The sequence below is a fragment of the Pipra filicauda genome, unplaced genomic scaffold (assembly GCF_003945595.2).
Source record: "Pipra filicauda isolate LSUMZ 115617 unplaced genomic scaffold, ASM394559v2 scaffold157_size4220110_pilon, whole genome shotgun sequence".
NCBI classification, from domain to species: Eukaryota; Metazoa; Chordata; class Aves; order Passeriformes; family Pipridae; genus Pipra; species Pipra filicauda.
The window spans coordinates 3,745,592-3,772,548 of NW_024104073.1; the positions used below are offsets into that span (position 1 = coordinate 3,745,592).

Consider the following 26,957-nt stretch of genomic DNA (forward strand, 5'->3'; position numbering starts at 1 on the left):
TCCATAAAAGCTAGAAACTGGGACACACAAAAAAGCACTAGAGAAAAAAGGCAGGGTAAAACAAAGCAAAAAGCAGTCACATTGCCATTATAGCACTGCATGGTTAAACTCCAAATAATTTAGGTTAGGAAACACATCTTGCACCACAAACATTAGGACATAATTCTTCTATTCCATAGGTGACTCTGAGTCCACACTGCTTGAAGTATGGTTTTTTAACTTACGCTGCTTATTACTGGGAAGATATACAAGAAAAGAAAGTCAGGGATTGTTTTTCCATTAGGTACCATTTGAAAAACAAACTGCAGAACCAGAAAACCAGCAGCTGCAGAAAAACATAAATTTGGCCAGCATACCTAGAGGGGCAGCACCATTATGCAAGAAACACCATGTGCTGGTTTGAGAGACACCACAGAAGTAACACAATGGAATTCAAGAAGGCTAAAACCTCTTGAACAGTGTAACCCTCCTCAGGAAGAAAAATGAGCTAAATTACTTGTTTGACCTTCCACTTAAAATTTGAACCTCCATCTTCAGAAGTTCCAGCTCTTTGGCAATCCAGCATTTCACTCTCCTCTCTTAGGTCAGAATATTCAGGAGGCATGACACTCTTCTTTCCAGAAGGAGACTTAGCCACAAAGATCACTCTCTCATTTTCTGACCAATTTTTCTATCATCCTTGAACTACATTTTCATCTTCTTCCACAGGAATATTCTGGGAGGATAAAAAACTGAACATTCCTAGGAAAAGAGGGAAGAACATAGTTATCTGAACTGGTTACTGAGATATTATTGCCCTATTGAGACATCAAGATTACCAGGTTAGGAAGCATCTGTCCTTCGAGAACTGTGTGCATATGGTACACAGCAGACTTGGGGTCCACATGCTTTTCTTTGCATGATGTGGAGCGCTGGGTTATAAACCCGGTGAAGTTCCCCAGTCTCAAGTGGGAAATGTACAATGCAATGTGATACAACACTTGTGTACAATACTTCTAATTCAGCAATTCTGTTCCTCTTTCCTCTGTCCTCTTTCTTAATGTAGGCAGTTGGCAAAGCTGGTATCGGGCCCAAAAAAGGAAAACCATAAGGAAAGTAAGTAGTGATAATCCCTTAGGATTCCTTTTTAGCCTGGTTTTTGCTGAGAAGGATTACATTTGGTCACTGTCTAGTTAACTTGGTCCCCAAACTTCTGAGCTCATCAGCCAAAGTCAGCTGAAGTTGTGAGGATAGCTCTTTGATTTTCCTCTGAGTTTTATGAAAAGAGGTAGGTGCAGATAGGAGGGGATGCTATTGATTCCTTTCAAGGTTGGGAAGAATGCAGTGTGAATTCCTGCCTTCTCTTAGGCACTAGAGCATCTATTCCTTAGCTGAGTTTTTTTTGTGACATGGATTTTCTGGAGTCTGCAAGACACAGATTAATTGGCAATCATTCTTTCAAGAAGGAGGAAATATTACAGTGTTATAAATAAGAGTTAAAAAGTAATTTGGTCACAAGATGCGCAAAACCACTGGTGTGGGCAAGGTGTCCCTGAAGTTGAGCATTTTACCTTGGAACCAAATTGCTGTGCTGAGTACACACAAGCAGGCTTGGTGCTGTGAGGTCGCTTGCTGGCAGCAGGGAAAATCCATTAGCTCCAGGCAGCATATTGACAGCCACAGGCTGAATGTGGGAAGCGGTCCGAAATGCCCTTTGTGTGTAGTAACTCAAGTTCTGTTTGTGCAACGTAAGTTGTTATTTACTGAGCTCAAACTTAGTTTTATAGTTGGTGTTAATCTGCTTTCCAACTTGAAAGTGCTCTTAAGTCTTTCCTGTCAGATGCATCTCAACTCGTTTTGCAGAAATGCTTATTTGTGAAAGCCAGAGTTTTACTTTGGGTCTAGAAATGGTATAATATCTGAATTCTTTCTTCTCCTTGTGTCCTATGTTGAAAGCAGGCAGAAACATGGTAATTTTCGTGTAGTTTAAGAACATAAAACCTGTGAGTGGTATGGTCATTCAAGTTCTGATGAAGATGATTATGCTTCAATAGGGTATTTTTTTTTAATATAAATGAATGGCTGTGGTTACAATTTCCTCCTTCCAAGTCAGTCTGGATAAAACAAACACTTCAGGAGCCTTTGTCTTGTCCACATACTGCAGCCAAAGACAGACACTCTATAGGCAGGAGCTCACTCCACTTCTGTAATGGTTTCTTTTGTCTTTCCCTGAACTTGGTAGAGCAAGTCTTCCGTGGAAGCCTGTAAGGAAAGCTGGAGTGGGTGGTCTGGGGCAGTGGTTACTTGGTGTTTCAGTTGTGCCCCTGTGTTGCATTCTTTCAGATAAAATCTCAGGTTTATGGAATCAGCAGATTTGCATCATTTTCTGCTAGATCAGTGTCTGTTCCAGGCACAGATTGGCCAGAGAAGTTGGGTACCCCATCCCTGGAAGTGTTCAAGGCCAGGTTGGATGGGGCTTTGGGCAACTTGGTCTAGTGGAAGGTGTCCCTGCCCATGGCAGCAGGTTTGGAACTAGATGTTCTATATGGTCCCTTCCAACCCAAACCATTGTGTGATTCTTGAAAAACAGCTTCTCAGGAGATAATTCCATCCCCGCTTAGCAAGGCTGAGGCTGTTTCATGTAGTGTCAGCTACATGAACTGTATTGACTGCTTAGGAGATGTATGGTACAAGGAAGCAGCTGCACTCGAGTGACTCTTCAGAGCGTATTGTTTATAACAATAAATGACTATCTAAAGTCATGACTATCTATAAAATGTTCTCTCTTTGAGATGTGCTATGTCTCTTCTGTAGCTGGAATTTGTCCTATTAAAATCTGTCATCTCTGCTACATTCATTAGCAAGTGCACAAGCAAGCGGTGTCTTTCCAGTCCCTGGTGGACCATAGAATAGACAACCTCTACAATTTAAAAAGGAAAGAAAAAAAAAAGGAAAAAAATTCATATAAGAAAACCCATAATGGAATAGTACCTATTAAAACCCCCATCCCTAAAACACACAACTCTGCTCTCCTAAACGGAACACTTCATGGATAAGACAGCAATAACAGCTAAAGTGTGAGAAAAGTCAATAGTGATCCATTCAACTAGGCACCAAACGAATCAAGAAGATAATTTGGATGTACAAAATCTTGAGAAAAGATAGTAGCATCCCAGAAGGACACTTCCAAAACTTCTGACAAACCAACAAGGGTGGTTACAACCCACTGGAGCCAAACAAGAACAAACTTTAGTGCAGAATCTGCGACTGGGCTAACTTAGGAATCACCAGTTCATTTTTAAATGATACAACGAATATTCATTCTTTTTTTCACAAAAGGCAATATTTGAGAGTAAAGCATTTAATTCCCCCTTAAAAAGCTTAAAGTTACTGGATTTGGCCTCCTTTTGTGGGTGACTAAGGAGTGGAAGTATTCTAAAGCTGGGAAGGTATTCTGCATTTCTGCATCTGTCAGCTAGAAAAGCCAATACACTGCTGCTTCAAAAAGATTTTCAATGAATAAAGAAACAAAACACAGATTTTCTTTTTATTGTTTGTAATACTTTTTAAAGTTACTGAAAGCAAAGAATTTAAAGTCCTATTTCAATATGCCATGACTGAGTTTTGCTGACCAAGAATATATAAAGCTAAGAATTAAATCTCTAATATTAGTTTTCTTTTGTAACACAGAACTCACTTATCTGTATAAGAAGCAGAGAGATTTTATTTTAGCCCAAGGACAACATATGCTGCAAGGTTCTAGTTGCAAGTCCCATCAATTGTAAAACTGATATTTGAGCACCTAAAAAAAAAAAAAGAGAGTTGGTGGGAGAGAGAACTGACTTCCATGGAACAAACTACAGTTGACTACCACTAGATCATTCCTTCCCACTTACAAACTAACCAAGTCCACTTGTGCAGAAAACTTGAAAAAAATCACCAACTCCAGCTTTTAAAGCCAAGACACTTTTAAAGGATGGTCTTGCCACACAGTAAATCTCTGAACCTACAGATATCCTGGCTTCTATCCATTTTTAAAAATTAGTTTTTAGTGCTGCTAAAAAAAACCCCGTCAACACTGCCAACAATATTTAAACATTTTTTTATGTTAAAGAAAGCTACAACTTCGGTAGGTTCCATCAGAAATTATATGCCAGCACAAAGGAAAAGTTCACAGCAATTTTCAAATTGCTTGAGAGAAATCTGTAAGCCAAGAGAGTTGTAGACAGCCCATTACTGAAAGCTTTCATAAATAATGCAAATGTCTCACTGACACAATGAAGTAAAAATACTTACTGAACCATCTATTTGCATTGGCTCAACACCAGACAGACTTGCTCCAATTTTCATGTGATCCTTGTGAAGATCTGAAGTGAAAATGCAAGCCCTGAAACAGCTCTTTGTAAAGAGTGGCCATTGAAAAATCATAAGGCAATTCAGAAAGCATAGTATAGGACATGTATTGCAGTATTATCATTGCTATATCATGTCTTCTGAAGAATATATTTCCTCCACCCTTAAAGTGTAGCTGTGGCAAAACCATAACAGTAAGGTTATAATTAAACAGCAAAAATAAATGTTATTTTAGATGGCACTATGCTTCGAGAGAAGTTTTTTCGGCTAAATTAAAATGGCAATTAAATAATTTATGCGAAATACCCTACTTATACAAAATAGTAAAATAAATTAGTATATACTCTGTTTAGTGGGACATCCCACAGTCTCCCACCCTTTGCCTTCTGTGTCTTCTGTGTAGAATCCATTTTTTTTGCAAGACTGCATCTGCAGTACTAAGATACAGAGTTAATATGTAAGAGCAAAGATAGATAAGTACAAAAAACTCCATTGAAACCAGCACACATGATCATTATGCCATTTCAGTACAGTGAGCACAAAGCAAGAGTCACTGACCCTTAGCCAAGTTTTTCAACACTACTTAAAAATTAGGTCAAATATTTACTTTTTTATAGAGAGATTTAAGAAAAAGTGTTTGAGGGTTTGCAGACATACACTGTTACAAGGTTTATCTTCCCCTCTTGCTGAACACAGTAAAAAAAATACTTCATTTAGGAGGAAAAAAAGAATTCTGAAGATTATAGGAAGACAATAGAAAGAAATTATGGCAGTCTTTCATAGCACTGAAGTTGCTCTGCATGATAGCATTAAGTCATTTTTAGTTCACAATCTTCTTCAGACAACAGGTTGCTCATTCTTCTATTAATTGGAGTTAAAGTCTTGTGCTGATATTCCATGACTATATGTGCTAGAAAAAGCATGTCACTGCTGTAATGCTTTGCAAACCTTTCAGAAAACAATGTCAATTTGGACTTCACGAAGAGAATTAAGATGTGGACACACAGGCAGAAACACTAGGACTGTTTTACTCTGCCTGCATCCAACCTTCTGCTGTATCTTAACCTGACGTTATAAAATTATTTTGTAAGCATGAAAGAAAAGTTAATTAACCATGAAGCTGCTTCTGATGTCAAGAATAATTGATTTAGAGGGCAAATTAAATCTACCACAGGTCACAACATAAACTGATCATTTTGATTCACAAGAACCAGCCCAACCCATAAATAAAAGATGCTCTGGTGTGAAGATCTCTGTGCAGCTGGCAATCCCAACACGAAGGCACTGGTGGCCAATTTAAACATTGGGTGTGCCAAAATTCTTTACGCATGAAGCACCTGACAAATACATCCTGCACACACTCTCAGACCTGGAATTCTTAAACTGCCACAAGCACCTGTTTCTAAAAACCTTGGGTTAAACAGCTTGGTCCACACCTTATATAAATTAGTACACTAAGAATAATCACAGGACAACTCAGGCTGAACACCAGGTGGATTTGGGGAGAAGCAGATGACCAGGCTGCCGTGCTGTAGGGGGGGTGGACACACTTGCTCAGCCCTCCATGTCCTGGTCCCTTCCCTGTGCCCATCTTCCATACCAGGAGAGACCCAGCTCAGTGATATGGCTCGTATCTATCTGTGTTCCTGTCTGAACAGGGACAGAAAATTCAGATGAAATTCAGAAAGTTCAGTGGGTTCATTATTACTCCACTACCAAACTATTTTTATTCCCCAAAAAAGCCAATCACATTATTGCTCAATAATGTGAAATTTGGGAAATGAAACTGGTATATTGCATGTAAGTGAAATTTTCTTTTAAAAAAAAGCCCCTTGGGCCATTTCCAGAGCACAGATTTTGGCACCAGTGTGACACTACAAAGAGCATGGTGCTGTGCCCTCTTCTCCGCAGCTCCCCAGAACACCCCAGCCACCTTTCCCCTCTGTACCATCCATCAGTAGCTGCAAATCTTAGAAGGATCAGGTTAGCTACCGAGTAGCTGGCTAGATTTGGAAAATATTGGTCTGGATTTTGCTCTATTGATGTGTAGACCTTAAAAATGCTAACACAAGATGGAAGGGGCTCCTCGTGTTGACAGCGTTTCTGGTGGGAGCCGTTCAGGCACACCTGCCACACTTTCTCCATGCTGACCAGGCAACTCTTCGGACTGAAAAATGTTCCTAATTCCCTTCCGTGCGCTGCATAAAACTTTAAGTACAGAGAGGTAGTTAAAAACGTGCCCACACTGAATTACAGTTGGGAGACCGTACTTAAAGAGCCACGAGCACGAGCATAAACACGGGATAGTGCACAAAGAATGGAAACGTGTTGGTTTAAAAAAAAAACAAAAAACAAAAAACACAACAAAAAGACCATGAGGCGATAGTCTCGTGTCTGGAGTATCCCTGCTCCACGAGGTGCCACTCGAGGGGTAGGAACGGCCGAGCCCCGCTCCGCTCTGCCCTCCCCACGCAGGACGGCCCTCGGGGCCAGCCCGGTGCTGAGGGAATGGAGGGAGGGCGGTGCCGCCTCAGCCCTTCCCGCCCAAGATGGCGGTGGCCCCGCCCCGCCGGGCGGTGTCCTGCAGGCCGTCCCCCGGCGCGGGGTGTATGACCGCGGCCGTGCGGGGAGCGGGGCAGGCGGCGGCCGGAGCGGGGTGTACTGGGTGAGGAGCGCGGGCTGGCCGTGTTACGGGCGGGGGGGGGGCTCGGTCCGGCCGGGGGAGCGAGAGGGAAACTTTCTTCACGGAGCCCTTCTCCGCCGGGGCTCCGGCCGCTTTCCTGCGGCCATGTTGGGAGCTGGGGGCTGCCTGGCGAGATGGAGCTTCTCCGGCGAGAGGCGGCGTCGAGCTCCGCTGTCCCGCTGCGGGGCTGGGGCAGCGCCGCGTCCCGCCGGGAGGGAGGGAGGCAGCGGAGCGGGAAGGATCTGGGGAAGGAAGCGGCGGTGGCGGGCGCTGGCTTGTCCCAGGGCGTTGAGGGACTTGGGGGCCTCGGAAGCGACTTTGACTTCGGGAAGGGGGAGAAACAGCGGCGGCGGCCCCGCGGCGTTACGTAAGTGCCCGAAACTCCCCGACTCGTGACTCCGCCGGGGCGCCGTGAGGCGGCGGGACGGGACGGGACGGGACGGGCGGGCGAGCGGGCGGGTGGAGGGCGCTTCCTGCCCCGGCGGGGCCGCCCTCCGTCTGAGCGTTCGCTCGCCCCGTGAAACTCCTCGTCGTCCTCGGAGCGAGTCGCCTGGGAAGTCTTGATGCTGTGGTAAAAAAACCAGCGGAACCGCGAGTGTTGGCGGCTGCGAGCATAAGGTGCTATTTTTTTTTTCTTGTGAAATTCGCATATTTTGTATTTTGGAGGAGAATGTGACTGGTCTGCCAGAGATACGTGTGGCACATAAGCTGTTGTCTGAAAGCAGCTCGGGAGAAGACAGCCGCGTGTTTTTCCTCTCGCCTCGCTTGAAATACTTACGTGCATAGGCACCGGTATTTATAAAAGGCAAAACTGCTCATCACGGCAAGAAAGTGATGGGTGAGTCTGCTGAGCAGCGCGTCCTGGCATCGACTTTGTCCCTGCTAAGGGAAACAGCTGTAACTCGAGTTTTGACATGAAGCATCAGTACAATAGTTGTTGATAACCAAAACGACCTGTTGTATCCTTAACCAGAGATCAAGGACCGTCTTTTGGCTGAATTGATGCAAGTGGTTCCAAAAGCATCATTAAGTTCTAACTCAGGTTGTGCTGAGAGTTACTGTAAGTGTTAATGTGTATCTGAGAAACACCGTATCTGAGGCTGCGATGTGCCTAACAGTTTAAGTTCAGATGAGGTTAGTACAGTAAGCAAAGTTGAGTCTAAACTCAAACCCACAACACAGGAATCTGTTTCAGAACTGAGATTGCAAATTCCTCTTTCTCTTGAAATAAGAAGACTTTAAATACTCAGATCTCAAGTTACTTGTATATTGAACTATTTTAGAGATGGCTGTCTGAAAGAAGGGAAGTACTTAAAAACGGCAGTGCAATCAGTGCTGAGATCCTACGGATTAATTGCTTTGTATGCAGCCATCGACATGCAGAATGGAATTGATTCTTTAGCTCAGAAGGCAGTTTTTAACCTTGATAATCTAAATACTTTTAACTAATCTCGTGGGAGATAAGAGTTCCTGTGTTGTTAAATGTGTTGTATATCAGCTGAGTTTGTTAAATAATATTTTCCCAAGTGTTTTAGTGCCATGCCAAGTGTGTTAAAAACAATAGTGAAAGCGAAGTGTTGTGAGCCTGAGTCCCAAATTCTTACTTCTGAATGCAGGTTGGATCTGTGCCTTTTGGAGTGTCTTGAGTTTTACTCTGCATGGAAACCCATATAGAGGAAGTCCCTAAAACGATAAATAAAAGCCTGTGAATAGAAATTTGGAGCTGGAAAAGCTGGTTCAGTTTCCTCTGTTGTATTCTCTAGAAAGAGAGAGAGTAGCATCTTTTCACCTAGAAGCAAGTTTTCACTAGATGCAGTGTTCAGCAAGATCTCCATTCTATTTCCCTTAAATCATGGTCTGAGCCTTAACTGTAGTAATTAGACGTGTCTCTGGCCTAAAAGAAGATCTTTCCATAGTATCATAAAGCCCTTTAGTTTACAAAAATTATTATTGTCAAAATGGTTGTTATACTCAAAAGGTAGGATGACTTTTAGGTTTCACTGTTGAGGTTGGTGGGTGCAGGAAGGCTTCAGAGCAGTGAAGAGATGGAACTGCAATCTCAGGTGAGGTGTGATATGATATAGCTTGGCTCATCTTGTTTATCTTCCTAAAAGCCCTGTGAGATCAATAAAGGCAGGGTACAAACACTGGTTTCGTACCCTTGCAGCATTTTTGGGGGCTTGCCTTCACCAGAGAGGACTAGAGGTGTTAAAGGGAAAGCTTAGGGTCAAAGCATGGCACATAGCTGAGGTAGCGTTGAAGTGTTTAGCACTTACAGATACCTTTCCAGAAAATTAGATCTGCAAGAAAATGTTGGAATTGGTGTCCAAGCAAACAAATGGCATGCAAGTTTTTGTTCTTAAAGGGCATTTATTAGCAGGGGGTGTCAAATAAGGACACACCAGTGTTAACAGTGGATACGATTCTTAGGTGGTGGTAGGTAAGGAAGTTAAATTCTTGATTTTTGAATTAAGAAATGAAACCTTATTCTGTACAACCTCAGATCCTAAAGGTACATTGGGACTTATTCCAAGCTCTGTTAATATTTAAGCTTACTTTTGCATTTAGTTTATGTAATTTTTAAAAAAGTTACAGATGTATATTTTAAACTTTGAAGAAGTCAGTAGTTGAATGAAGCTTGATAATCTGGGGATTGTTCCAAAAGAGAAAACATAAGGGCAAATACAGGGTTTTGAAATAGAAACATGTATTTAAAACTTTCTCCCTATGCAGCAAATGCCAAGTTTGCTGTTGTACAATAACTTTTGTCTCCATGGTTCAGCAGAGGACTTGTTCTTACAGTTCGGGGGGGGGTGAAAAACTGCTCTGCAGATAGGTGTGGTAGAACCTGTTTACAATGCTGAAGATTATTGTTATCAAAGTTACAAAATGTGGTGACAACTGTGTTAGCAAGTAGTGTCCTGCAAATTCTGGGCCACATAATCAGTGCTGTTGAAATACATTGTCTGCTCACTTGAGAAGTGGCTTGACTGAGAGTTGTGGGACAAAGATTCTCCTTTTACGAAAATAAATGTTATAGTGCAGAAGTACTATTGAACAGAAGAATATTTCATGTTTTTCAGCTTGCTACTTTAATACTACACAGTCAAAAATGAACTCATATATTTACTTTAGTTGCATAAATAGATAAGAGTGCTGCTGCCTTAGACATAATGATGTGGGGCTTCAGTGTTTTGGTTTTGTTGGCTTTTTGTTTAAGCCTCTTAGTAATTGTAAATAATTCAAGGATTTTAAAAATTAAGTGGAAGGGAGTGGCTCTCTATTTTTTTTTTTCCTCTTTGCATCATTTGTGCTTTACAATAAAACAATGTTAAGCATATTGTGTATGTAATTTAGCAGGATTTTGGCATTTTGTCTAAGTGTAAAAGAAGAATAAACAGTTGAAAGTTAAGGATTTCAAATACAAGAATGTTCTCGTTGCATCCTCCCCTCCCAATACCTGGAGGTAGTAAGATGCCATGCAAGCAGTTAGTTACTGTGTTGAGAGGCAATCTATTGAGAAGTTTTACTGACTCAAACAAATACAGGGGGGTCGGTAGAGATTGATGTATATGATCTTTTTATCAGCAGCTTAAGCTTTCATTAAATGCTTCTTGTATCTCAAACATATCATCTAAAGGTAACCGTTTTGCTTTTAAGTACTTAGTATGCCTTCTGAAAAAGGAAAAGTTACAGCATGTTCTTTGACATTTGCATTTCTGAAGTGTACACATAATTTGTTAATGGAAATTAACAGTGGATTGTACACGCAGCCGTTCGGGTTGTCAGCATCTTTTTTGGAATGGTGAGCTGTGCAGGTTAACTTCAGTGCAAACCTTTGTGTACTGGATAGTCTGTACTCCGAGTGCTTTCCATGTAACTAAAATGCATCAGAAACATTTGACAAGCAGTAAAAGGGAAAAGGGCCAGTGAGTGCATTTCCCAAGAAGGCATCTACAGTAAGCTGCTGTGATTACTAGATTCTTTCAGGAAATGACTCCTTACTTTTTTAACCTTCTGCTTTAAATTTCTCCTGACTTAGCTGTCAATACTTAGTAATGTAAATCTTCTGAGAGTGATTTTGGGTGTACTTCTGTTCTGAAAGCTGTGTGTGACAGTGATTTCCCGCTCCCCCGCTCTGATCTAGGTTAACAGCATGGAGGCAAGTGAACTGCCCTTTTAACACCCAGAGTATGGTTAAAAAACTGGTTACATTGAAGACTGACATTTTATTTATGGTATCATTGTTAAAGCTTTCCTTTTGGCTTTTGTTACTAGCTGTCAGATGTCAGTTTTCTAGGCCTTTACCGCTCACCCATGTGTCAGTAGGTAGCAGCATTTGATCTAAAAAAGGGATTATGTCCCTTGCTCAGAAAGAGAATTCAACACTTGGTTTATTGCCTTATGTGTTTTTAAATAATGCTGGATAAATAAATTTTAAATATTTCTGAGGCTTGACAGTGAGAGGTCCATGCTTGCAGCACTGCAGTAGTCTTGTCAAGCTTCCTGAAAATCACATGGCTGAATTTCAAGCCCCAAATTGTGTTTCAGCTGCCTGTGAGCCCCTGGTTCTGCTGGGCTGGGGGTTTCATCCTGGTGCCAGTCCTGCTGTGCACATGGTTACTGGGGCATGAACCTTTTTTGGTACCAACTCGAGCAACTTCTTTCAGCAGGTTTAAATGGTAGGAAAAAGATTCCCTACAGCCAGCCATGTTTGCCCTTAGTCTATTATTACTTGTGAACTAATGGTAGAAATTATTTGGATTTTTTTTTTTTTATTAAGGAGTTAAGAATTTTAAGGGGGTCAATATGTCTGTATATTTTCTTTTTCTTACTACAATATTGAAAATGTGCTCCAGCAGTGTTTTGTCTGACCCTGTTGGGTAGTGACCAGCTGCCTGGCCTCCTGAAAGTATTTCTACAGTATAATATAGTATTAGGGTTGCCCCCTAAAGTGGAGATTTCTTAACTTATGTAGGCCAGGAGAAGGAGGTTGAGTGTTGTTACTTGGCTTGTATCTTGTTTAGTTTTGTAGAAATGCTTAGAATTACTGAACTGGTGAAAGAAACCTCTTTCTTGTGCAGCTTCTTTTCCTAGAACACAATATCTGAACTTAAAAGAGCACATGCACGAGAAAAAAAAAATATATAATAATAATGAAATAGCAATGATGTGGTTATGGTGCTGTGCTTGTAAATTGTGAAACTCCATGTGAAAACTTTGCTCTGTTTCAAACATGGCCCCTAGAAGTGAAAGTCCTTTTGTGTTGCAGTTGTTTGTTGGGAGTTAATGGCTCTGACTTTTGCCTAGCTTTGACTATTTGGTAACTCTCTAGCTTGGTCATGCTATAATTGTTTACTTATAGTCCAGTCCTTGTTAGACTGTTAGTGAAGTGCAGTAACTTCTCTCATAATGGTAATAGATGTGAACTAAAGAAAAACAGAAAGCTTTTCTTTTTGGTGTTTGTTTGTTTGTTGGGTTTTTTTAACACTAGCTGGTTTAAGTACCTGTGCATAATAAAAAGGCATAAGCCAGTGAACAAGCAGTTGTGTCATAGGTTTGTGTTCATGAAAAAAGGGAAAATAAAATTCTGCTAACTTGAGGAAGCTCTTTTGAGCATGTAGCTGTTCTGAGCTCTCAAGTGCTAAAACAAACAGGTGCCCTGAAATGCAGGAGGTGCTGTTTTTAGTGTATACTTGCATGTAAGAGATACACATCGAAAATCCTTTTGTAAATATCCTCCACTTGTAGGTTAAGAAGCATTGTGTGTTGCAAGAAGCATGCTGAAAAATATTATTTATTTCAGTCACTGAAAACCAAATCCCTTTTTTCACACTGACTGAGAGACAGTCTAGCTAACCATTAGCAAGTTACCTCCGTGTGTGCTGTAATAATCCATAACAACAACAAACCACACGGCCAGTCTGGTTTTGGAGAATCGCTTGCAAGATGGATTTGGCAATAGTTCTTATAGAACAGCTGCATCTGGATCTGTTTTTCTAAATTCTAATGATGCTGTGTGCCCTCCCCAAAACAATTTAAATAGATCTGCTTCATGATTTAAAACGTTGATGCTGTGGATTCTCTTCATTGTGCCGAGTTGGCAAAACTTAAGCAGGATATAGCTTGCTCTGAAATTGGTCAGATCCTTTTGATCGATTTCTCACGTCCCTCTCCCAATGTCCATTTATGTTTAGCAGGGTAGTATTTGTATCTGTCAAGTTATTTGCTAGCCCAGATGTCCAGATGTGTGCCCTGGTGCTGCCCAAGTGGGCTGTGACTAGTTAAGCTGTTCCTTGGCACGCAGCGTATCGGATGGGAAGGGCGCACCGGGCGCCTGTCCAGGCAGCCTGGAAGGGAGGGGTAAGCTGCTGTTGCCGCCAAACTGCAAAATAATGTTTGCTGAGAGAGACTCTTAAACAGCTAAACAGTGGAGTAGGGAAACACTAAATTGTAAACAGAAAAATGTATTCCAGTATTTGGTATTGCAGCCTGGTCAAGTGATCGTTTAGATACTGGCCTAGCACATGGAGCTCATGTCTGTCGGAGCTTCTTGCGGCAGAGCAGGATCCCAGTATTGCTGTTCTCTGCCCTTGACTCTTCATGCACAGTTCTAAGGTGTTGATCTGTTGTCTGCTTTTCTTCTGATGGCTTTTAGCTACCCAGAACTATGGAGAACTTCAGAAGGAACTTGAGCTTTTTTGGACTTAAGATCTGTGGAAACTGGTTTTGAAACCACATTCTGGTGTATGTTCCCAGTACTTTGATTAAGATGAAAGATGCAGTTTGCTAGCACCAGAGGTTAAACTAACCACTGCTAGTATTCCTAAATACATACAAGTGGCAACTCAAAATACTAGGGTGTTTCCCCATGACAGCAAAGATGTGGTCTGAATATTGGGCTTTTTTAGTCACTTGTTTGTTGATTAATTTTGAAGGGTACATGTGTTCTGTAGTTTATAAATAGATAGCTTTATATATACAGAACATCAGCCTTTTTACTTATCCCCATTTCAGTGTGCTGTCAGCTGCAAGTATTTGATATGCCCACAGTTGCCTCTGCTTGCAGATGAGTTTGTCAGATTTGAAATGCTGTTCATGATGGATCAGGCCTGTCTTTTTTACCTGTGCAGAACTCGAGTTTTCAGGGTTCTGTGGCTGTGTACTGTGGTTTGGGTTTTTTTGTTTGTTTTAATATTTCCTTTTAATATTTTCTTTAGTTCTAGCCACTTGGTTTGCACATACATGTACTGGCTACCTCCTCTTTCACATCTTGAACAGTGTTAAGAATTTTCTCATCTAAATGGCAGCACTTCATGTGGCAGTACCGTTTTTCACAAGTGCTGCTCAAAGCCATGTAAGCCTTTGTAGGTGCTTGGGAAATGCTCAGCTTATCTGCAGATGGGTAAGGACACAGAGAAAATTCAGTGTAGACAGCTGCTTTGTTTGCTCCAATCCTTGACTGCCAGGTGTGGAATGGAGAACTCCGTGTTTCTTCCCCAGCAGCAGCTCTGTCTCTGTCATGCCAGAAGACAAAAACAGTATCAGCTACCATGGTTTATTGTAAATAGAAGCCTGACAGTGGTAATAAGCAGCTGACTTCATTAAAAAGCTGGCCTTTTTACAAGAATGTTCCTCCTGGAGCTCTGCAGTGAGGTCTCTTCTCCCCTAAGAGACATTCAGGGACTTCTTCCAGTGCAGTTGAGGACAGAAGAGAAATACGGCCGACCCCTTCCAATTGGTGTAGGAGTGCCTTGAAGCCCTCCTGGTCATGTACTTCCCTGTGGTACAAACCCTTTAGTACTGACTATGTTTCCATCTTTCGTATTTTCTGTTACTACCAAGCAGGAAAAGGCAGTGGGAACAGCTTTGGACTCAGCAGTTCTGGATTTCTGTGTGTCTTTCATGGGTGCCACGTGTTCCTTGCTTGGAGCAGGGGTGCTGGCATTACTGCACGTGGCATTATGGCCAAGGTGGTTCCTCTCACCATCCGTGCAGGGCTGGTTTAAAACAAGTTAAAACAAGCCCATCACGTCTGGTGGGAAGCCCTCTTCCGCATGCCTTTGTTTTCTTTTTGCGTCCTCTATTATTATTTAGCATTACAACTTGTTGGGAATGTGGGAGGTAGTGTTTCTGTTTACAGGCTGGTTAAATTGGTGTTCTTTTTCCAGCTGAGAAGCTAAAGTGCAGAACTTGGATGGTTTTGCCTGCATAACAGCAGCTCAGGCGGTGTGTTAACTGTTCAGCAGAGTAGCCTGGATAGTAAAACAGCATTGCTCTGTTCTTGCTGTGTAATGCATATGCTGCTTGGCTAAACAGATAGACTGTTGCTAAAAATAGCTTTCTGTACCCAAACTAGCTTCTGAGTGGGTTAGGCAATATAAGGTCATATATCTTCAAAGTTCTACATAGAAATGATTTCCATCCCCAAGATGGAACTGGCCTTTCTAGGCATTCCTAACTCAGTTGGATAATGGCTATTGCAAATTTGAAGAGCAATCCACTTGCCATGCAGGTTTGATAATAAAGGGTTTTTTTGTTGATTTTGTTATGGATTTAGAATCATTTACATTCTATGAGAAATTCTTACACAAGTGGTCAATTAAAGCGAAACAGCAATCCTTGCTTGTAAGTTGGAAATTAGAGTATACAAAAATTTAACTGTAATGTATGAAAAGAATTACTAAACTGTAAGATGTCAGGGAGTTAAAACAGGAATTTCTACATTGTACTTTCAGGAAGAGCTTTAGTGGGATTTGCAGCAGTTAAAAAGCAAAACAGATCTGTCTGGTTTGTTATAGTAATTATAGGTTTATGATGACATCCAACTAGACAAATGCATGGATTCACTTTCATGATATATTTGGATGTGAATAAATGGGCTGAGAAATAATCTAAATATTTCGAAAATATTGGTAGGGCAGAGTATTCACAGGTTGCACAGTATGAAGTAATGTGGTTGCTGTTAACAAATTCCCATCGTGGTTTCTGCAGGTCTGTGGTTGATGTCAGAACATTAGCTAACAGGCTGAGATGAATGAAGGGTTAAGCCTGCTGGTTGGTACTGGATGTACCAGTAAGGGAGTGAGCTGATCTGTGTTTCTCCACGCTGCAGCCATTGCTCCACAGGCTTGCACAATGCAGGAAGCCGTGTCTTCACAGTGGGGGAGAATAAAAAATTGCATTCAGGTAGAAAACACTACACTTAGAATCATAAAAATGAGGCTTGGGAGAGATCCACAGTATCATTCCATTTCCCTGCTGGTGTCCTACTGATTGATGCTTACACTGTGTTTCTTTATAGTGTTAGGATGAAAATGTTGCAAGCATCTTTGCATCCACAGAGTAATCCAAAGCAGTCCTGGTATTGCCATCGTCTTTTCCAGTGTTCTGTCTTGCAGCTTTTTTGACTTTATTCAATGCCAATTATTATTAAGGATGTGAAAAATGGTGCAAAGAGTCAACAGCTTACATTGCCTTAAGGAAAAGGTAAATTCTTTTGTGTCTGTAAATCAAGTCAAAATTTCTGTACCACTGTCAGTACCTTTCTGAATGCTGCAGCCAATAACCAAGTTAGTAAAAAATGATCATATGGATAAAGGCTATGCTGAAGTTCAGAGGAACCTTATGCCTCATTTCCTGCTACCTTGATATAATCTCTTTAATCTGTTGGTTTTTCTTCTTTCTTTTCAGGATTATGATGAAGCTTTTTGTCATTCTTTATACTTGCATCTACCAGATATTATCAGGGTTATCTTCTGTATCCTTACCAGCTGGTTCTGATAGTGATGCCAAGACAGTTCATTAAATATTACAATTTTGGGAATATTTTTGTGAAGAGAAGCATTAGAGAATTGGTTATTAGAATGCTGTATTTCTCTATAAGTGACAGTGGTTGTCTTATGTTTTAAATAGCATCCAGGACAGCTAGCTCCAGCACAGGACAGGTGTTTAGTTGTTACTGTCATGTCAGCTTTTAGCAGTGATAAGGACCCTTAGAAAACATTTGTCATGTTTGTATCTCCTCTCAATATTTTGGGGGGTGAAATTTTCTTAATTTCACTTAACTTTATGCACAAATTCGTCTTTTGACTATTTAATACAAAGCAACAAGGACCAAAAAGTGACTCGTGCATGAATGCTTGGATTCTGATTACAGCTAATCAGATCTAAGTGCATAGAAAGTGTGATAGAAAGGGTAATTTTGCCAACCAGGACAAGCAATGGTATCATCCTTCTCCGTATGTACTGAAGGAAGAAGTGTAGGAGGTGTACCTAGTGAGGCCAAAGTAAGATTTAATCTTTATGCTAATTTCTCTTCTGACTTGTATCAAAAACTTAGAGTATCTGCTGTGCATGAGTTTAGTTCAGCAATTTTCCACGCTAAAACTATTTTCAAAGCATTAGGTGTAGATAAGTTTAATCCTTAAACAGGTTGCACTTCAGAAATTTACTGTGTTTTACTTGGCAGTGGTGCAAAAAGTCAAGTGTTGCTCTTAAGAGCAATACATCTAATATTTATAGAGATTAACATAATGTGTTACAATACTGAGATACCTTCACAGCTGGAAGTTTGTCTACAAAAAGTAGTGATATTACCATTTCAGACAGAGCTTTAAATGAGGGATGTACATTGGTTCTGGGTAACTTGAATATTTGTGTTTATGCAACTCTAACTGAAATTAGAGTGTCTTTCTTGCGTAGCAAAGTGTGAGATGAAAGCTGTATGAGTCTGTTGTGATAATGTAATTTATAACAATTATTTGAAACCTGTTACCGAAAAACTCCCACATAACTACCAGTGACTGATTCTGTCTGATGAACTCTTTTTAGGGAGAGTGTTATATTTTCCTCTGTAGATCCAAAAAATGAGTCATCTTACAACCCAGTCATTTAATGCACATTAGATACCTGGTCAGCAGATAGCCTTTGTCTTTGGTTTACAATTTACTTGGTTTTGTCTTGTAAAAGTTTGGGGTTTTTTGATCTTCTGTACCTTTTATGTATGTTTCACTTGTGTGATTAAGTATAATAAAGCAAAATGCATTTCTGTTTAAAATTTGTTTTATTCAGAGCCCTCAAGTTGTGGAGTCAAACATGATAAAACCTTTAACTTTGGCCTTCTATTAAGTGACTCTAACCACAAACTTTTATGAAGCATGTATGTTATCTTTAGGCAAGAAGGAAAATGGTTTAATTTGAATGTATGTGGTGTAACATAGGGACTGTCCACTAGACTGGCCCAAGCCAGAAGTAATGGAACACTGCTGGTTCTGCTCTATTGCTGAAAAAACTTGGGAATTTGAGTTGTGTCCCTCTGCTTCGTACCCTTTGTGGCTCTCCTGCAGCCTGAAGGGAATGCTGGTCGTCATGGTAGTATGCCCTGAGCTGGGGTGGGGAAATGGTTTTGTGCTGAGTTTGTATGCAATCTGCATCACTATGCCATAATAGCTTTTTAAATCTCATTTCTCCCCTTCACCACCTGTGTTATTTATGGTTCTGCTATGTGGTGCTAATGCCAGCTGCTACAGTGCTAAAGTAGTAGTAGTAGAAGAAAAGTTTTCTGTCAGTATTGAGTTAGATGGAACTGTCAGTCAGGTTCGTGATGTTTTTACTTGCTTCCTTATGTTTATCTTCAACTGCAGCTATTCTTCTGTGCAGTTTAGTCTGGCCTCTATCAAGAGCAGAGCTAGCATATAAAATAAACATTCTCCTATTTTAAATAAGACCTTTAAAAGCATTGAGTCCTGGGAGATCATCATCCCGGTGTCATCACCAGGATACAGTGGCAGAAAGAAATGATTATGTGGAACATGACTTGTCAGTGCACAGCAACTCTAACAGAATTGTTTTCCTGCTGCAGTAGTATAGACAGTTAATAACTGTAGTAAATATGTGATTTCCTCAACATGGATTCTGTTTTAGGTAAGTAGGTAACTTGTTAGTTCTTAGAGGTTTCAGTGGCATCTGTTTGCTCACCTTGAAGGTGACCATTCTCACCAACAGGATATAAGTGTAAAACTGGTGTGAAATGGGAGCAAGATGATCTTGATATCTTGGTAACAGAACTATTGCTTCTGTAGAAGATTCTTTTGAATAAAAGTAGAAATAACAGTGTAAAACACAATTCTGTGTGTTGTAGAGGAGTTAGGGCTTTCTGTGTCATGAAATATTTTATCACCTTTAAATAGCATATTATGCTGTGGAGATGAAAGCCTTTGCCCAGCATTTTCATCATGAAATGTACTTACTGAGAGTGTGTGTGAGAAGGGCAAACTGAAGGTATTGCAGCATTTTGATAGTTGACATTTATTTATCTAGAAAGGCTGTTAGACCCTGCTTATGATACAGCTCTATGTAGCTAATTTTTCTTACAAAGTGATTTTTTTTTTTTTTTTTTTTTTTTGCAATGTTATGTCTAGAAGGTAGTACTACACTGCAGTCTGGACACAAAAACTACTGAATCTGATGTCTGTGAAGACTATCAGTCCGTCACAAATGGAGTCATCCTTGCATAAGGGCCTGGGGACCTTTGGGAGTTCAAATGCCAGATGTGTGAAACTGGAGTCAAATGTGATAAAGGTCTGAACAATAGGTTTGAGGTTTTTGACTACATAGCACCCGTAAACTGAGACTATGTGTAAGATGCTGTCGCTTAAGTGGAGTTGTCTAACCTTATTTCGAAGCTCATGGTTCTGGTTTATTCTTCACTGCTTAGGGAAGGATTGGGGCATGTTTTCAGCAATTTGCTGTCACTTAGGAATTGCTTTGTTTGATCAGGTCTTGAGATCCTGCATCTTGAAGACAGTAATCCAGTATTTGCTGCTTATGGTGGCCAACAGCTTCAGAAGAAAATCTTAGCTGGAAGAGAGGAGGGTATTGCTACCCAGTTCCAGGGTATGATCTATTATCTTTTACAATATATCTTAAATATGCTTTAAGACAAGATTAATGTAGTCTTTAAATACTGGTAGTTGATAACTTTGCTTTTGGACTGTGACATTTTGGGATTAAAAGTTCTTTGTGTGTCCAGACAATTTTAATTTCGTATCTTTTTTGATCAGTGTGCTCTTGAGAGGAAGAGGTGTATTTCTCCTAACTTTAGCTTTTGTGGCTTAGGGATGGCTTCTCTTTTGTATTTCTGGTCTATTTTTTCCATGTTTCATTCTTACTTGTAATCATGATGCGTTTTGGGTGGTTTTGTATCCGTTTCTGAACTAACTTTCTCAGAAAAAGCTAGTGAAGATGACTGAACATTAGCGTGCATAGGATTTCAGATGGATTTTTAAATTTTGATTCTTTAAAGACTTATGTGAAAAAAGGCAGAGTGCTTATTTTGAAAGGTCTAATCTTTTAGTGTGGGAAAATACAATTCATGCCCTGGAAAAGTGGAATCAGTATCCATCAGCAGTCTGTGGCATTTACTGCCTTAATTGAGGCTGGCTGCTGACAATGTTAAATATTATAGCAAAAAGTTTCAGTTTGGAAGACATGCGATTATCTTGTCTTCCTTAATAGTCCTTAACTTGCCCCAGATTCTTGCTCTAAGTCCAGCAAGTGATTATTTTCACAACAAGCTCGAAGTACAGCCTTCAGCACAAATTCTGGAGTCATGCATCTTGGTTTCAAGCCATGATGATTATTAAACGATCTTGGTTAGAGTTGTTTTCTCTTAGGTCCTCCTAGGGAACAGTTAATTAAAACCTTTAGCTTTTTCTCCCCTGTTTTCTTCTCCCAGTGGCTTGTATTTTGAAAGCTTTTGTGGTGACCTTGGACTGAGTTTGCAGATTATTGGCAGGGAGCGCAGAATGGCTGAGTTAGAGCTGTGGAGCAGCAACTGCTTCCTACAGGTTGCTGTAATTTCATACCAAGAGCTCTCTTCGCTGAAACTCATCAGTATGGCTGTATTTGTGGTTTTCTTTTGGGAGGGGTGGGCCAGGGGTGGTGTTCCCCCTTGTGCACTACCAAAAGCATTTAACTTGCTGTAATTTGTAGATAACTTGTATAAAAGGGTACGTTTAGAAGTAGCGTATATTAATTTGTACCTGCAGAAAGTATATTCTTCTGGTCTGTCCTCTTTGCACTCTGACTGATGTCCTTCTGCACTTTACAGGGAACATGGGATTACTAAATAACTTTAGACTAACCCTGTGACTGAGTCTTTGCTTTCTAAGTTTGAAGGGCTGTTGGTTCAGCTTTGACACTTGCAAAGGCTGTTTATTGCTAGTATGTTGTTAGATGGGCATGTTTACCTGATAGTTAATGGCAATTAACTCTCATTTGAAGTCCTGGGCTTCAGCAGTCAGGCACCTGAATTTGATTTTGAAAACTAGGACTACAGCAAGTACACCTAAAAAGGCTGCTAGTTTATCTTTTGCCTTCTCTTCTTATTACTTTCTGCTTGGCAGTTTTTGTTTTGTCTTCACTTTCTGCAGATCAAAATACTTTTGGAATTGGTAGCTTTGTAATTCCACTAACCATAAAACTAGTTAACACAGTATTCACATATTGTAACTAAAGCTGTAAGGCATGTAAAGAAAGTTCAAAAATAGCGGTGAGAAATGACTTTTAGAGATTCTTCTCTCTTCAGTGTCAGACTTTGATACAAGATGATGTTGTGTGCAGGGCTTAAGAAAGGTAGTTATATCTGTGCAAGCTCACTTGTCAAACTCTTTTAGTGTGAAAATAATTAAACTTTCAAAGCAGTAACTTACGATGACCATACTTAACATTGGGCATGTGGATTTGTGTAATCACAGTAACATACTTATTTAGATGAGGCCTAATGAGAGGTTTCATCCCTATTTTGTAAGGAAGTATCTGTGCTTTGATATATAGGAAGAAGGTTGATTGGGTCAGGTTATGGCAGAGCAAGGGAGTTTGAGCAGCATCAAGTCTGAGCCTTGTTTCAGCCCAGTTTCCTCTCTGTTGTAGGCTGATGCTGTATTAATGTCAGGCAATGTAGATCTAAAAGAAAAGGTAGGTAATGTAGAGGACTTCCCAAACGGGGATTGTGTTGTGATGTGCAGGAAGTAGAGAACAGAGTATTTGCTGCTCAGCTCTCCTTCAGGCCTGTCCAAAGTGGTGCTTGTAGCAAAGGGTGTTGTGAGCATCAGCCCTGTGGAAGGCAATGGAGAGTGTCTTTTGCATGCTGAGACAAACATCTCTCCATACTACTTGCTTCTGCCAGATGTCTTGCTGCTCTCCACCAAGCACACAGTTCAGGTTCCTGGCTATATCACAAGGAGTTTGGGGGGAGCAGATCTGGGTCAGACTGGCAAGAGTTTCCTTTGCAGACTTCTGCCTGGGAAACTCTAGGGTAAAAGATAGGCTAAAGAGTGATTTGCCAAGGTATGAATCACTATAGTGACTTCTTATTTTTAGTTCACTGTTGGATGCCTTAGATATCTCACCCTTACAAGAGAAAATCTTATTTGCTACTTGGGGAATGACGAGGTGGGGTTTTAATCCGTAATTGGAACATATGTACTCTTCAATTCATTAGCACTTCGTGAAATATGAAGTCGTCTTTTCTAAACTTTCGGCTGGTGCAGGTCACCCAGTCTTTCTCAAGAGCAGTTGTGAGCTGTGTGGCTTGTCCTCTGAGTAGGTCTGCCTGTGTACATTGCCTGAGTGGGACAGACGCAGATGTGGTTTGAGTAGGTGAGGAGGGAGGTACTGTGGGGCTCCTACAAAACAGGGCAGCAGCAAGCAGGTGGTGAGCCACCAGGCATGACTCACTCCCTGCTCCTGGCTCCAGAGTTTGCTGTGAAAGCAGGTGGGGGGGTGCAAGTTGTGGCCTGTACAAAATGTTTCTAGAAGGTAGACTCAGGAGTTTGGCCCATGATTTGAGGTTTACATACTGGAAAAAAAGAACAGTACTGAGCTTGGGGAGTGTGATTTCCGATGTGAACGTCAATTATGTAATTTGTTTGTTGTGTTAAAATTAACGCGGGTCTTCAGGCTGCTCAGTTCAGTTGATGTTTCTGCAGCATTAGAATTTGGAATGATGGATGATACTTCTTGTTGCCATCTGGAGAGTAGGTATAGGAGGATATGCAGAGAAATACGAGCATTAAACCAGGATGCAGTAGCCTTACTAGAGAGGAACTAGTTTGTTGCCAGAGGCTTTCAAAAGCAGTGCCGTAGGTGCTGTCTGTGTGATAAAGATAGCTGTCAGCTGCATGGAACATTTTTGCTTTTGGAAAAAAGACTAATTGGTTGCTAAAAATTCTTAGGTGTTAATACTTATTTAAATCTAGCCCAAGTCGATTCCTCTGAGCCAGCGGATGCTGTTAGATATTTTAAGAAATGCGGGGTTGGTACCTTCCTTGGGGAAGGCTGCTTGCTGTTGAATCAGTCCTGTTCTAATAACAAACTTTTTTCTAATTTTAGGATACTTGTGAAAGATGGTGGATCGCTTGGCAAACAGTGAGGCAAATACTAGAAGAATAAGTATAGTGGAAAACTGCTTTGGAGCAGCTGGTCAACCTCTGACTATTCCTGGTCGTGTTCTCATTGGAGAGGGAGTACTAACAAAGCTGTGTAGGAAGAAGCCCAAAGCAAGGCAGTTCTTTCTGTTCAATGACATCCTTGTTTATGGTAACATTGTCATCCAGAAGAAGAAATACAATAAGCAGCACATAATCCCACTGGAAAACGTCACTATTGATTCCATCCAGGATGAGGGAGACTTACGGAACGGGTGGCTCATCAAGACACCCACGAAGTCTTTTGCGGTTTACGCTGCCACTGCTACAGAGAAATCTGAGTGGATGAATCACATAAATAAGTGTGTTTCTGATTTGCTTTCCAAAAGTGGGAAGACTCCTAGCAATGAACATGCAGCTGTCTGGGTACCGGACTCGGAAGCCACGGTGTGCATGCGCTGCCAGAAAGCAAAATTTACGCCCGTCAACCGTCGTCATCACTGTCGCAAGTGTGGCTTTGTTGTGTGTGGGCCTTGCTCTGAAAAGAGGTTTCTTCTCCCGAGCCAGTCTTCCAAGCCAGTGAGAATCTGCGACTTCTGCTATGATCTTCTTTCTACCGGGGAGATGACTGCATGTCAGTCGGCTAGATCAGACTCCTACAGCCAGTCACCTAAGTCATCTTTAAACGATGTATCTGATGATGATGATGATGAAGACAGTAGTGATTAAGGACAAAACGTTTTTTTCCATTTGTTGCAAGTTGTTTCAAACCATATGGAGCTGCTTTTGGGGGAGTCTGTAGTGAGGTTCCTCAGAAAAATCCTGTTCTAGCCATAAAATATGCCTGAATATCTTCAATTGCAACGTGCCTCAATCTATGAATTCTCTAGACAATAGTTGTTTTTTTCTCTTCTGCAGGGATAGACTGGTGCAAATGTTATCAGAATATTTTCCAACCTCATATACTTGAGTTGTGTCTAGGTTAGGCTTTTGTGGAAGACCGGAGAATAAAATGTACTTTCTTAATTTAACAACCCATACTTTCTAATGTTTCATATTGATATGTTATGTGGAGGTTTTTTGGATATGGGAAGGAAAACTGTGAGCATGCATGGGATGGTGATGTTTTTGTTAATCCTGTAGACTGTGTTGTTTTTCTTGCCATGGTATATAATAAGTTGAAAGGTGATGTAATTTACAAACCTAAATGTCACAAAACTTGGATACTCTTGTTTTGCTCTTACTTATGACTTCCTATGCCAAGGAGTGCCTTGTATCAATTGTGCTGATTCAGGAAGAAACAAACCTATTTTATGTCGCCTAGTGCTGGTATCTGAGAGATTGTTGGTGCTATTGAAAATAACTGCTGTGTTCAAAGTGGAGCTTTGATAAGGTCATAACTGTACCTCGTGGTGGGTGATGGAGACCCAAATCACATGTCCTCACCTGTGCAGGCAGACCTGAAGGCTCTGCAGGTTCCCACAGGCTTCAGCAGGGTTCTCCTTGCAGAAGTTGTGTTGTGGGTCAGGATCTTGAGATGAGAAGCTTAGGGAGGCTCTTTGTGGGGATTTACACGTTTTCTTTTCAGAACAGTTACTAAGTTTCAAATTTGGCAAATGCATACTGGAATTTTAGTTGGGTGATACAGCATTTGGATGTGATAAGCCTGTATATTTTTGGAAATAATTCCCAAAAATGACACTAGATTTTTTTTCTTAAAACATTAGTGAGAAGATTGCGGTTTTTTCTCCCCAGGAATTTTATTGGCTCGTTTAAAAATAACCTCAAATTTTCAACAAAAAGTCTGCAAGTATCCTTATAAAACTGGCTTTCCTTTTTACACAGCTGACCTCAGGATAAATGTGAGATGCAAGTTATTTCATTCTAAATGTATACCCAGGACCAAGAAAGATGTATTTAAGGACTGTAATGGAATCATCAGTGCAGAAAATGTCTCTATCATAGTATTTGTTTTTATTTCTTGAGTACCGAAGCATCATGTTCCCATATAAATGTAAAAGTTAGACTTGTAAAGACACGTTAAACCCCCAAATATATGTTTCTGTATTTTTATACTGATAGCATCAATTTTGAAGCAGAAAGACCTCTTTGAAATAGTTGTATGAATATAGTAGCAACTGACTTTATACAAAAAAATGTTAAACTTTTGTATCTCTGAATGACAATTTCTGCACTGTTTGCCTTGGTTGGCAATAATTGGGTTAAGTATTTATTGAATAAACAATCAATGCTGCATGTTGCACTAGTCTCCCATTCTGTACGCTGAAAGTGTCAGTCATATTTTTTAATAAAAATTAGCAGAGCACTTCAAAGCTGTACCCCTCCATGAGATTTCTGGTGGCTAAAGATGCACTTAGCATCTTTAGAGAGGCACTCTACATTCATAGTTTGCAAGACATTGCTTCAGGTGAAAATTGCATTAATATTTCTATCTTAGACAATTTCTAAAAATAAGGCTTTATAAAAGCACTGAAGAGTATTTGTTCTACTTGGAAATAAATACACAAAAGGGAAAACACTTTCTGATGCAGACTTGGGACCAGGAAGATTCTGTAAAATTGCTAGATTGAAAGGCTGGCTGAAATATGCATACTTTTTTCTTGAAAGATGGGGGAATGGTGACCTGCAGCAGGGAAAAATGGGCTATTCTGAGAATGCACTTTGAGTTAATAGTGCTTACTTTTTGTACCTCTCAATATTTCTATTTCAGGAGTGGAGACTTGTCAGCTTCAGTTTTTCTAGAGAATCAAAGTACAAACCTCCCTTGTACAGACCTTCTAATGACTAACAATCGTTTTCTTCGTGATGCAATTGTTTCCTCTTTCTTAAGCTGTCAAATATTAACTTGTCTTGTTAACGAGTCCATCTCCTTGTTTACTTTCCCCTTTGTTTCCATACCTTATGCTTATCTTCAGCACCTTTTAGGGGTGAGAAAAGGGTTGCTGAGAGTTAGATCACATCCTGTATTTTTTGAGAATGTATTTGTACCCACTTCAGATATCTTTTTATCTGTGAATGAAACTTGCACTGTGCTGCACTGATCCCTGTAGCTGTAACCAAACCGATGAGTGTGTGTGGAATTTTTCATCTGAAATTGATGTATATGGTTAGAGCTTTTTTAAAAAGCATTAAAAAAAAGGTGTTTTATGGTAATACTCCTATTCCTCAGTAATACTTGTTTAAAACTTTACAAAATGGACTTAACATTGACTTCTCTTGTAGTTAAGAATTCCTGAAAGGGCTCATTTCGTACTTTGTAATTTTGTTCTGTCAAATTATTTTATTTACAAATATATGGTGTAGCTTCAAGCCTATGTGTTTAATTTTCTTTAACTGTGGGCCTTCGAAGGTGAGAGAAAAGAGGGCAGCTGGTTTTTATATTGACAAGTAAGTTAGCAGCAGGTTTATTCGCTGTCAGGAGAGATTAATAAGCTGGGAGCATGAGCACACGGGAGGAGTTTTAAGACTAATTTAGAACTAAATGTGGTTAT

The 26,957-nt window shown here is 40.4% G+C and overlaps 1 protein-coding gene and 1 long non-coding RNA gene across 6 annotated transcripts; one reads left to right on the forward strand and one right to left on the reverse strand.

Moving 5' to 3' along the window:
• Positions 1-176: 176 nt before the first annotated feature.
• Positions 177-6,090, reverse strand: LOC113990233. Of its 2 annotated transcripts, XR_005562751.1 has the most exons (5): positions 4,677-6,090; positions 4,276-4,346; positions 3,677-3,781; positions 1,551-2,241; positions 177-741 (listed from the first exon to the last, which is right to left on the reverse strand). It is a non-coding gene; the product is annotated as an uncharacterized LOC113990233 (long non-coding RNA). The 2 variants fall into 2 exon arrangements; XR_005562750.1 differs by having other exon boundaries at positions 4,276-6,090.
• Positions 6,091-6,909: 819 nt separating this feature from the next.
• On the forward strand, positions 6,910-25,708 carry PLEKHF2 (pleckstrin homology and FYVE domain containing 2). 4 transcript variants are annotated; one of them, XM_039379159.1, is made up of 3 exons: positions 7,103-7,382; positions 19,796-19,912; positions 23,411-25,708. In XM_039379159.1, the coding sequence occupies exon 3, from the start codon at positions 23,425-23,427 to the stop codon at positions 24,172-24,174; it is 750 nt and encodes a 249-aa protein (XP_039235093.1). In that variant the 5' UTR covers positions 7,103-7,382; positions 19,796-19,912; positions 23,411-23,424; the 3' UTR covers positions 24,175-25,708. The 4 variants fall into 4 exon arrangements, with proteins under 4 accessions (XP_027581257.1, XP_039235093.1, XP_027581260.1 ...); XM_027725456.2 differs by lacking the exons at positions 7,103-7,382; positions 19,796-19,912 and adding an exon at positions 6,910-6,997; XM_027725459.2 differs by lacking the exon at positions 19,796-19,912.
• Positions 25,709-26,957: the final 1,249 nt, after the last annotated feature.

What these genes read in the sequence shown, in the direction of transcription:
- PLEKHF2 (XM_027725456.2), top strand. Translation starts at nt 23,425, where the DNA reads ATGGTGGATCGCTTGGCAAACAGTGAGGCAAATACTAGAAGAATAAGT.